Below are 12801 nucleotides of genomic sequence, written 5' to 3' on the forward strand. Positions count from 1 at the left end.
AAATTTTAGAGTCAACAACCAAATTATTGATTCCCACTGACATCCCTGCCTCCACCTGCAGGAGACCAGACTTCAAAAGATCACAGTTTTCTTTTTTTCCACTTTGAGTTGTGGGTCCTAGTTCCATCTTGCCTCATATACACTACGTGGAAGTTGTACATCTTCACCCAAGGCCAGTGAGCTGCCTGAGATGGTCTCCTCGAACTCCTGATCTGGACTGGTTTCCTGACTCACTTCTCTGAGTAGTATCTATAATTCAGATTATTCTTAGGCCATTTGCCAAAAACAAACAAAAAAACCAACCAAACAAAAAAGCAAGAGCAATTACGATACAAAATAAGTTAAGTTTTACTGGAAAAAAAAATAACGTGTGCCATTGTTAAGTTTGTTTATGAATACCCACCATATAATTATAAACAGATAGTGATGTTTCTACCGTATTTAAATAAAAAATCCATAGGTTTCAAGACTGCACTAAAAATTTAGGGCCACCAGGTGCAAATATTGGCACAATTAATATCATTGCTATTATCAACACTTTTAACATTGTTTACAACATACACATTTTAGTTGCTGTTATTAGCACAATATTTTAAATTGGACCAAAATGGTTTATGGATACAGACTGACAACATATTGTGAAATCAGAAAGTTTTGAAAATAGATGTTTTAGTTATGGGAGATAGTTTTAAATTTACTCTTATTATTGTCTCTCTCTGTGTGTGTCTGTCTCTGTGTGTGGTTAAATGCAATGAATTCAGGTGCCCATGGAGGCTAGGGGGTGTCAGATTCCCCCAGAGCTGGAGTTACAGACAGCTGTGAGCCACCTGGATGGGTGCTGGGAAACAAACCCAAGTCCTCTGGAAGAGAAGCACATGCTTGTAAATGCGGAGTCATCTCTCCAGCTCCCCATGGGAGATCATTTGTAAGGATTTAAATTGTAGAATTTTTTTCCAGTCATGGTTTTGTCTGAGTGTGTGGTATATTTTTAGCTTACCAGAGCATGCAAAGCCGTCACAATGTGGATTCTGTCTTAGATTGGTAGGAATGGCTGTGCCAGTTTCTGTAGATCAGAGGTCTTATGAAAATCTTGTGAAATAACATCCGGAATACTGAAGTCCTGAAAATGATGAAAATCCAGGGGTCCACGATTGAAATCACAGACAGAAAACGCAAGGCCTGGAGATCTTCCGAGTCTCCTTCAGTTGTGTTGACAAGTTTAAAGGCTCCATAGTAAGCACGATACTGTTGGGGAGAAAAAAAAAATTACACAGAAAAGGGTAAGGACATAGAAGGCTGATGGAAGGAACAAATCCCCTTACTTTGTTTATCTTAACCCAGATTTCTCACACTGTGTCTGGTGGGTGTGGATGAGGAGCCTGCAAAGTGGGGAAACTGAGGTATGTCTAGGAGACCAATCTGACTGACTAACTCCTTGAAGGCTGTTCCAAATTCTGATTTCAAGTTTCCAGGATGTTGCCAGATTATGAAGATATCACCAGGCTTCACACAGATTCTTTAAGTAGTATCCTTACATGCATACTTTATTCAGCTGCCTACTTTCTGCCCACTCTAATTAGCTTACTTAGAAGTAATTGCCACATGCATAGACACACCAATAAATAGAGCTTTGAACAGAAGTAAAAAGACAGGAGCTCTGATGATAAAAAGACACAAGGTGACCAATGAAAGAACTGATCACCTCATGGAAATTGTTCTTTTAAATTGTCCATGTAATTTTCTTTCCTTCCTTTCCTTTTTTTTTTTTTTTTTTGAGACAGTGTTTCTCTGAGTAGCCCTGACTGTCCTGGAACTCTCTTTGTAGACCAGTCTGGCCTCGAACTCACAGAGACCCACCTGCCTCTGCCTCCCAAGTGCTGGGATTAAAAGCATGCACCATTACTGCCCAGCTGTAAACTGTTCCTTTTAGTAAGATAGACTCTAAGATTGGGGGAGGGTGTACCCAAAGACAGATGCCTACTTACCTGTGTCCAGCTACTTCCTATGCCTTGATCTTACCTTGGGTCCCTGTAGTTTCCTTGGAGCTCTGCAAAATGCCTCAAATCATGATTCTCCCTGCCATTAAGGTCACATTGCTGCCTAGATCAGCACAACCCCAGACCATCATTCTAAGGCTGCGTACCTTTTCTTTTGGCATTACACTTCCCATGGTTACTGCGATTCTAAATCCATAATGAAAGAAATTGACCCTAATGGAACAGAAACTACACAAATCCAATATTAGTAGGGGAAAGTGTGGCTAAGAGCACTCAAGGCCACCCAGGAGCATCTCTCAGAGGAGATGCACATTCCTAGAATCAATCTCCTTAGCTTTTGACTTGCTCCTTTATAACATTTCAGTGGTCTTGCCGATTTCAATCCAGTGCATATGGAAGATGCCTTACATTAGACTCATCTGTTACTGATATACGAACACTCTCTCTCTTCTCTCTTGCTTCATAATGCCAACAGCAGTCCTAATGGCCAGTGACCTCTTAGAACCTTCAACTCCCAGGCATTGTTCTACCTTTTGAAATTTTTATTTTCTCCTTACAAAAGTCTTGCGAGTAAAGACAGCCATTATCTCCATTTTACAAGCCTGGAAATGAATTAAATAGCCAAACAGTACTGTCCTTCAAACCAACTTTAAATATTACTCCTTTTAGGAGTCTCTTTGCGCCACTGGCTAAAGGTCTAAGCGTCCGGGTTGGAATCTTCTCTTCAGATGTATGGTTTCAGGGAGGACATGGTTTTCTTGTTTTTACAGAAAAGGCCATTGTTCCTGCTTTCCCGGATTCTTGTGAAGATGGAATGAGGTGGTGTGAAGAAAGCTCCGGGAGCAGGGGCTGCTACATCACCAATACTCGATAAGTAGCTTGCATAATATTTCCTCAACTAGGAGTTGCCCATTTCCTCCACTACATTCTCCGTTAGCCTTAATTACTACCCTTCCCTTTTGACTTGTGCCTGCACCGGGGTGATTTCCTCATTTTGTATCTCACTGAGCTACAGAGTGTGTCGGATGAGGGAGGTACCAGATATATGCTGAATGGATATGACTCGGACCACAAGCTTGGGTTGATTTAGAAACAAACATTTCACAGATATGTTTTATATTGTTAGCTTTCTCCTCAGAGAGGAGCTTGGTGAAATGTAATTCCAACCATGCTAGAATGTTTGGTAATGGAATGACACCTGTGTAATTAAAACTTGTATAAAAAAGGGCCATTTTGTCCTTTTAGATTAAAAACATATTTAACTTGTTTATTTTGCAGGTTAGGGTTGTGGCACCATAGTACACATACGCAAGTCAGAGGAAACTAGTGGGAGCTGGTTCTTCTCCTTCTGTCACGTGTGTTCTGGGAACAGAACTGAGGTCCTCAGGCTTGGCAGCAAGCACCTTGACCTGCTGGACCATCTTGCCAGACCAAACTATTTTCTTTCTATGCAGTATTTACCCATGTCAATTCTACTAGGTTATCTTTTCTTTTACTTTTTTTTTTCTGCAATGTTGGGTTTTTGTCAATCTGACAGAAGCTAGAGTCATCTGAGAAGAGGAAACCTCAACTTTGAAAATGCCTCAGGCTATAGGCAAACTTGGGGGGCATTTCTTTTTTCTTTTTTTGGGGGGGGTTGAGACAGGGTTTCTCTGTGTAGTTTGGTGCCTGTCCTGGATCTCACTCTGTAGACCAGGCTGGCCTTAAATTTGCAGAGATCCTCCTGGTTCTGCCTCCTGAGTGCTGGGATTAAAGGCGTGCACCGCCGCAGGGTATAAGAAAGCAACTGAGCAAGCCATGAAGTGCAAGCCAGTGAGCAGCATTCCTCCGTGGCTTCTGCTTCGGTGCCTGCCTCCAGGTTCCTGCTTGGAGTTCCTGCCCTGACTTCCTCCAATAGATTGTGATATGGAACTGTAAGCTGAAATAAATCCTTTCCTCCCCAAGTTGCTTTTGGTCATGGTGTTTATCATAGCAACAGAAACATGGCAAGATAGGAGGCTGCTGGCTGGCTAGTCTGGCACACACACCAGCAAACAAACAAAGAGACCCTGTGCTAATCAAAATGTCAGGTGAGGATCAATGTCTGAGGTTGCCCTCCGGTCTCCAAGTGTACATCATGGAATGCACATGCCTGTACTCATATAGGTGTGTGCACGCACATCACACACAGAGATGAAAGCTCAGTGTGTGTGTGTGTGTGTGTGTGTGTGTGTGTGTGTGTGATTTTCAGCCTTTGTCAATCCTACAGAACTAGTGTTGTTATCCCTCAACAGATGAGGTCAGCCAGTAAATAAGTCACTACCACAGCCAGTGAGTGCTGAAACTTGACCCAGACCAACAGCCATTGAGAAATCCCTTACTTCCTTCTAAGAAATTATGGCTCTTGAGAGGACTGCTGTCTGGGTTATCCTTATCCAGAACTTTACAAGTTGTTTTGCCAAATTGTTTTCAAATATATTAGTTCCTTTAATTCTCACAATTCCATAAGGTGATATGAATTTCCTTAGAGATGTGTCCAAACGCTGTGTTCATCCCATTGTTTTACACTGTTTTCTGGGTTATTCACATTAAAGCGTCCAAATGCTGCTTCAGATTTCCATGGATTTAGCTACTGTCTGCTTTCATCACAACATCAGTGAACTCCAACTGGTCTGGAGCTTTTTGTTTTGGTAAAGGACAGGAGAATAAATGCTTCAGGTTTTATAGGCCAAGGTGCCAAATAATGAATCTTCAGTAGATACTAATAAAACCAGGAAGCAAACATATCCCCACAATGTTAATCTATTATTTTATGTCTATGAGTATTTTGTCTACATGTATGTCTGTGTAACACATGTGTGCCTAATGCCTCTGGAGCCAGAGAGGACTCAGATCCCCTGATGGTCATGAGCTATCATGTGAAACTGATAAAATTAAAGATGCATTAACAATAACTAGGTACAACTTTTAAAGTACATACCTAATAGGAAGAATTGAACTCTTTTTAACAATTTGAATAGTGCTTAGCTTAATTGGGGCTCTATGATTTTGGTGTCTACCATCAAACTGATGGTACAAGTATTCATTTCGATTTGGGAGCTGCCAATCTAGTGCGGCGCAGTGCAGCAGCAGCCACAAACCTAGAGTTTTTCAGAACTAAATCTGTGTTTATCGCTCACTTCTGTAAGGCCCTCAGGATGAACTAACCCCTTTGCTTTCCTTTATCCCTTTCTAGGCCAAAATCCGGAGAAGAACTCCTGGACAAGTCCGTTTCCGACACGTCTAAATTAAAGGGCGGATCTAACAAAATAAACTTTGACATAGCTGAGGACTAAGGTCTTCAGCAAGGCGCACAGATGACTAGAGACCTCACCAGCCCGGAGCAGAGAGGGCGGGGTGTCTGCCGATTGGAAAAGGTTTCGCAGAGTTCAGGGAACAACACCCAATTTGTCTCTCTAATCCTTTGACATTCTCCCATCTTCCTCTATAAATGGGGTCATACCTTAGGCCTGTGGAAGGAATCCACTCTCCTGGAATGTTGAGCACAGAATCAACCGCCCTGCCGGTGGCCCCGGATGCAGCTCCTGGAGCCAGAGCAGCATCCATCCCACCCCCACCTTCCCACCTGGCCGGTCCCTGAGGCGCCCAGTTTTCCTGAACTTCGGTGCCCAGCAACTCACAATTAAAGGCAAGGAACACATAGTGAAGAGCACCGTCATGAGAGCCAGCAGCACGAGGTGGTCCAGCTCCTCCAGGGGATGTAGGGACTCGTGCCCGTGACCGGAGCCTGGCTGGGCGCGGTCCCTGGGGCAGCAGCGTGAGTGGCGGCGCCTCAGGCGCCGGTGCATGGCGTAGAGGTTGTGCATGGCGCCCAGGTTGCACAGCACGGTAGCGAGGACCAGCAGCGCCATGAGGCTGGAGTAGAGCACAGAGAAGCCGAGAACCGACAGCGAGCGCTTCTCATGGACCATCTGGATGAAGCACCAGGTGCCCGGGCAGTACTGCACGAACTTCCCAAAGCCGGCGAAGGGGAGCGCGCAGAAAGCCAAGCAGAAGGCTCCCACGACCGGCGCCACCAGCGCTCCCCGGCGCAGGGTGATGTGCCGTTGGTAGAAGAAGGGGTGTCCCAGAGACAGCCAGCACTCCAGCGCCATAGCCAGCAGCTGTAACGTCGAGGCTAGCCCAAAGAAGGACATGATGAAGGCGAAGGCTTGACATAGCCCATTGCCTGCGGTAGGCAGCAGTTCCTGCAGGCTCCGATTTTGCGCGTAGGCAGCCAGGACCACCGAGCTGACCAGACACTTGCCTAGCAAGTCAGTAACCGTCAAGCCACACACTAGCACGTAGAAGACCGAGGGTGGCGGGCGCAGCGGCCGCTGCCGGCAGGACCCCAGGCCCGAGCGCGCCAGCAGCACCAACGCCAGCAGGTTGCCCAGCAGCCCGGCGCTGAAGAGCACGCCACCCATTGTCGCCGAGGAGCCCTTTTCCACCCAGGAGGATGCATGGCAGCGATAGTAGGACCCGTTCATGGCCCTTGCCGCGTCCGGCTAGAAGGGAGGCTGCAGCCGGGCCAGGTGCGGAAGAGCCCCGGGCCGCTCCCGGCGCCGCTGGGGCACAGAGATGGTACAACAGAGAAAGGTCAGCGGGCAGCGGCTGGGTGTTGTTCACAGCCAGTCCTCCTATCTAAGCTCCCGGGACACACCCCTCGAGGAGGGCGGGACGCTGCCGCTGTGAGTATCCCAGCTGTAAGCAGCTCTGCTGAACAACACCCAGCCCTCCTATCTAAGCTCCCGGGACACACCCCTCGAGGAGGGCGGGACGCTGCCGCTGTGAGTATCCCAGCTGTAAGCAGCTCTGCTGAACAACACCCAGCCCTCCTATCTAAGCTCCCGGGACACACCCCTCGAGGAGGGCGGGACGCTGCCGCTGTGAGTATCCCAGCTGTAAGCAGCTCTGCTAAGAGCTCTGTCCTAATGCACAAGGGTCCGGAGGAGAGACAGACCTTGTACCCAGAGTCGGGAGGAGAGGGGAGAGTCGCCAGACTGTGAGCACCCGAGGCCGGTCCTTCAGAGGAGGCAAGAGAGCTGCAGACACACAGAGGGAACGGACTAGGAGCTAGTGGGGAGAAGGGAAGCAGCGGAGCTGGTGGTTGTGGTGGTATTGTGTTCCCCAAAATATTGTGCACCCTAATAAACTTATCTGGGGTCAAAGAACAGAACAGCCACTAGATACAGAGGCTAGAAAATGGTGGCACTCACACTTTTAATCCTAGCATTCCAGAGGCAGAAATCCCTCTGGATCTCTGTGAGTTCAAGGCCACACTGGAAACAGCCAGACATGGTGACACACGCCTTTAATCCCAAGAAGTGAGCCTTTAATCCCAGGGAGTGATGGCAGGAAGCAGAAAGGTATATAAGGCGTGAAGACCAGAAACTAGAAGCTTTTGGCTTGGTTAAACTTTTAGGCTTTGAGCAGCACAGTTCAGCTTAAATCCATTTGGATAAGGACTCAGAAGCTTCCAGTCTGAGGAAACAGGATCAGCTGAGGAATTAGCAAGGTGAGGTGGCTGTGGATTGTTCTGCTTCTCTGATCTTCCAGCATTCACCCCAATACCCAACTCCAGGTTTGTTTTTATTAATAAGAACTTTTGAAGATTCCTGCTACAGGTGGTGGCTATGAACTCTGCAGATGACCAAGCCCGGAGTCTGAGAAAGGGCTATGGTCTACTTTTCTCAAATTAGTTTAAATAATTAACATTGGCACCACTCCTGAGCCTTGGTTCCAATTCTCTTTTAGATCTCTGCAATGTGAGCTTTGGCGATGAGGTGAGGAAACAGGGCGCCTTGGAAAAGCAGAGGAGCTGGTGAGCATGGCAGAGGCAGGCAGGGAGTGGCAGCCAACCAGGAATCAGGTGTTTGTTGAGTTCACCTGTCCCCTTCAATGGCTCTTCCTCCCAAGAGGCTGACTAAATTTCGGGACCAGCTTTTCCTACACATGGAAAACCAAGCGGTGATATCGATATGAGTGGCAGAAACCACTATGACTGTGTAGCCAGGGTGACAGGGATATGGTTAAGAGCATTGATGCTGCCATCAGGCCTGGGTTCAAGTTCTGGGTCTGCTGTTACTGTTTGTGTGAACTAAGACTTGCTCAGCTTCCCAAACAGTGGCGTCTGTCCTGGCTGCTTGGTGCCTTTGAAGTATGGAGGCAAGATATAGAATGTGCCTTGGGAGTCCTTGGTGCATGTGGTTGCCACAATATCATTGGGGGAAAGCGTTGGTTTTTGTTGGCTTATTTTGTTGCTGATAGGTAGCTGAGAGTTTTAACCTGGAGTTTGAAACCAGCCCCTATTAGCCTTGTTTTAGAGCATTACCATTCTTCTGTCCTGTGACTATTGGAGAATCCTTCTTCCTTTCTGGCTGTGACTTGCCTACATCAAGATAGGAGGGGGTGTTAACTGGGGTTTCTTTATTTAACACTCCATATCTTGGGACAGAAACTGGCATCCAGAGTGGAATTTTAGAGGGACGATTTGGGCTAAATTACGTAAGCAAGTAGAGTATGCCTTGGCATGAAGAGCTTCGTTTGCAGCATTCTCTGATGGACAGGGTCAGGGAGAGGCCAGGGCCCCCAGCTTCAGGAATCCCGAAGGGAGGGCAGAGAAGCTGCCTCCCAATGAAAGCCTGACCTGCAGTTCAGGCCACAGAACAGCAAGAGTTCACGCTTGGAAATTACACAGGACCTTTAGGATTCTGGTTTTGTACTTCAACCTCTCCGAGTTTTAGTGTCCTTATCTGTGGGCTAGGGGGTGTCTTTGACCTCCTGGGATTGCTGTGAGGCTGAGAAAAAAATAACAATAGAGGGCCTGACACAGAGTAAGGACAGTAAAAGCTAACTTGGAGAGCCTTGTCTCTGCTGGACAACCTCTAGGCCTTTCAGGGTGTGCTGACTCCATGAAGGCCTTGCATGAGGTCAGCCCTTGTCTATGCTGGACAACCTCTAAGCCAGCATTTCTCAACCTGTGGGTCACGACCCCCAGAGAGGGTCACCACAACATGAGGCACTGTATTAAAGGGTTGTGGATTAGGAAGGTTGGGAACCACTGCTCTAGGCCTTTCAGAGTGCACTGACTCTCTGAAGGCCCTGCCTGGGCTTAGCTATATATCTTATGCCTTCTCTTTCACCCCTATCTCCTAGCAAATCATAATGAACTTAGACGAGCCCCACTTGACTATGACAGAGCTGAAGGGGAAGGAGGCCCTACGGCCAACAACAGGAGAATCAGATGAAGGCTGAGGTCTCTTCTCTAGACAGACACAAATTTATATCAAGTTCAGAGATTCACCGTATCCTCAGGTTCCACTGTGGTATCTGGAGGAGACCTAGTAAACTCAGTTTAAGAATCCTGCCATTAAAGGCATTGCTTGGGCATTCTCCTGAAGAACACTTTAATTCTTGGTGATGTTTCCTCTTCCTCTATTTACCTATAGCTTTCTCTGCCCCAAAGGTGCAGGGCAGAGGGAGAGAGCCTAATCATGTGAATGATTTTTTTAAAAACAACCTCCAAATATGCGCCATGGGTCCCTGATGTGGTTTACATACGTTGTCATCAAAGACAGAAAGTTTGAACAGTACGATTAAGGAAACTACACATTTCCTCCTGGCCAGAGCAGCTGGCCTTCACCATGGGGTTTCCGGCAGCCTTTCCTGCAAGCTTTGCTACTGTCCACCCTGCCTCAGTTCAACTTCAGAGTCATCCATCCTTGTCCCTAGGAAACCCTATCCACTGACTTCACTGTAGAGCTGTGGAAAACTACCATTTCTTCATGCACCATATATTTTGTTGAGCTCCTAGTCCTGCCAGGCATAGGAGGGGTCGGTAGGTTCTTAAGCCCTTACTAGAAAGGGAAGGCAAACATGTCATGTGGCCTTTAGAATCTTCTAAGTTTTTATATCAGCTTTCGGAGTTAGCAGGGCCAAGCTTCTGTTTGCCTTAGAAACTTTTAATGAAAATATCTCACATCAGAGACGATCTAGATGTGCTTCTCACGCAGCCCGTGGCTGGTACAGTGTGGGTGACCTGGAAGGGCTTGGGAGGTTTCCTGTGAGAACTGAGTCTTATCTTTGTTCCCTGATGAAGTCTATCATCTCTAGATCTCAATTTCCTTGGGAATGAAGGATCATTTGTCTTGAGCATGTGCTGTGGGATGTCTTTCTGTATGCTGTGAATATGTGTTGCTCTGATTGGTTGATAAATAAAGCTGCATTGGCCTATAGCAGGGCAGGATATGGTTAGGTGGTGCATTCGTACTGAAGACAAGATGAAGAAGGGTGGAGTCAGAGGAGACGCCAACCCAATGCTGAGGAAGCAACAAGACGCCAGCAGACCAGTCACACCATGGCCATGTGGCAACATATAGATTAATAGGAATGGGTTGAGTTAAGTTATAAGAGCTAGCTAACAAGAAGCCTGACCCATAGGCCATACAGTTTGTAATTAATATAAGCCTCTGCGTGTTTACTTGGGACCAAGAGGCTGCCAGATGCCGATGGGAGAGATTTGTCCTGACCGCTGGGCTGGGGAAGACCAGAGAAACTTCTGGGCATAAGCATGTTTTAGAAACACCTGGAAAGATGGCTCTGCAGGTAAAGGCATTTGCTGTGCAAGCATGATAATACAGGTTTAATCTGTGGAATCCACACAAAGGTGGAAGGAGAGAACTGACTCTACAAAGTTGTCCTCAGACCTCCACACACATGCCCACCATGGTATACTCCCAACATCATACACACAATAGTCAGATTTTTTTTTTAATTGGAAATATCTAGAAAGATATAAACACTTCTGATTCTTCCACATCCAAACCAAGTATATCAAACATTCTGATGGTACTTTCTGTGCTTCAGAAGTTTGTTTGTTTGTTTATTTATTTATTTTAGGTTCCTCCAATTAATCTGCTCTGCCCCTAGCATGTGAAGTACACGCTCTGTAAGGCCCTCTAAGTCATGTTAGTTGATGCTTTAGTCTTACAAACTACACCACAGAAGCCTCCACTATTCATTCTCAGATAAGGAAAATGAGATGCAGAGAAGTTAAGCTGTTTGCATTCACATAACCAATACTTTACGAGTCTAGGGGGCATCTGATCTGGATTTTCTAAGCATCTACTTTGGAGAGGTCATTGAGAAGTGAGAGAGAAAGCAGGGAACCTAAGATTTTCATTACCTGCTCAGAAGTTGGGAGCCACAGCTCCACCAATCAGAGACATGCTATCCCCTCTCTTTCTGTGGTTAGTATCATGTGCTCTAGTGGGCCCTATTATCATTTTGGCATGTTTGGCAATGTTTGTTAGCAGTTTAATAATGTCTTCGTCTCTTCTATTCCAACCCTCTACAACTAGTCAACCCTTTAGTTTGGCAAGAATCAAATATATATATATATATATATATATATATATATATATATATATATATATATATATATATATATATATGTTGTTGTTTTCAAATTGAGAAATTAAATTTTCCAGAGATTCTGAGACATGAGTAGGTCTTGGCCAACCTTCCTAACCTTCTATGTCCTTGTGTGAATCTGGATAGTGTTCTCTGTGTGTTTGGCACTGTACTTGAAGAAAACATAATTTTAATTTCCATCTGGAGGTAGCTTAAACCCCAAGGATCAGGATGAAGTCTGAACTTGTCTTTGGGTAATGGCGCTAGAGTCAATTAATGGCTGAACCGTTCATTCTCGTCCCAGTCACCGCTGTGGAGCTCCACTGATTACTGAGTTGCCAGCAGTTTGGTCCCAGTTCTAAGGAAGCTGTTGGCAGACACGGTTGGTTGGGTTCCCTGGGATAGGGTGTATAGGGTCTTTACTTTGAGATTAACACCCAGAGAAGGGAAGGGGCAGAAACTGGGCTGACAAGAAACAGGATTTGATCCTTCTGGTAAAAGTCCTTTGCTGAACAACCGGAAGCTTGGCCTCGTGGCTACACTACTGGCTTTGGTTCAGCTGTCTGCAGCTGGGTCTCCAAGTCTTTGATCATCCCTCGGATGACTCAGGACTCTTCAGATTCTTCTTGAAGTTCTTTGGTCTTGTTCCAAACCTAAGTTACCCACTCTCAGGCTCTGTCAAAAGCCCACAGTGTTTACTGTATGGTGTATTTGTTTGCATATTAGGTGATATCCCTCAAGGGCTGTGGCTACCTTTACTTTGTCTTCTGTGGCCCAGCTAGGCACACACAGTAGAGTCTCAATGAATGTTTACTGAAAAAATGAAGACTACACAATGCCTTCTGCTAATTTCCATACCCCAAAAGATCCTATTCCTGAGTCTTAAACAATTTGAGGCTCTCATTCTAGAAGCAAAGATCTGTGCAACTATAAGGCAGAATCCAGATGAAATTATTTTATATACCTGAAGGGAGCCCCAGAAGAAGATTCAAATAACTGATGGCTTACTGTATCTGCGATATTAGCTGATGCTAATTTATGAATTATTCAAAATTACATGCTTTAGTTTCATCAGGAAAGATTTGGGATTAAACAATCAGAAGTTGTAAATACCCAATCTTAAGAATGAATGGTTATCACTAGGGTGGAGGGGAGGGGAGGGGAGGAGAAATTACCCATTTCTGTGATCTTGAACACAAACAGATACATACCTCCCTGTGTGAGCCATATGAGCAGGATTAAAGATAATCTGTAAATAGGATACTATTATCCAATGGTTCAACTAAACAGTATACTCTAGCCAAGTCCATAAACATGGTAAGAGGGTGGTGGCACTAAGAGAAAGGGTTTGGCATGGAGTCTCAGAGTGAAT

At 45.7% G+C, this 12801-nt stretch overlaps 1 protein-coding gene across 1 annotated transcript; it reads right to left on the reverse strand.

The window, feature by feature from the left end:
- Positions 1–374: 374 nt before the first annotated feature.
- Positions 375–6905, reverse strand: Ptgdr (prostaglandin D2 receptor). Its single transcript, XM_052733470.1, has 2 exons — positions 5657–6905; positions 375–1245 (listed from the first exon to the last, which is right to left on the reverse strand). Exons 1-2 carry the CDS (start codon positions 6503–6505, stop codon positions 1015–1017), a joined length of 1080 nt encoding a protein of 359 aa, XP_052589430.1. The 5' UTR covers positions 6506–6905; the 3' UTR covers positions 375–1014.
- Between the last annotated feature and the right edge of the window lie 5896 nt (positions 6906–12801).

This window comes from Peromyscus californicus, unplaced genomic scaffold (assembly GCF_007827085.1).
Source record: "Peromyscus californicus insignis strain IS unplaced genomic scaffold, ASM782708v3 Scaffold_12__1_contigs__length_115047231, whole genome shotgun sequence".
Lineage (NCBI taxonomy): Eukaryota > Metazoa > Chordata > Mammalia > Rodentia > Cricetidae > Peromyscus > Peromyscus californicus.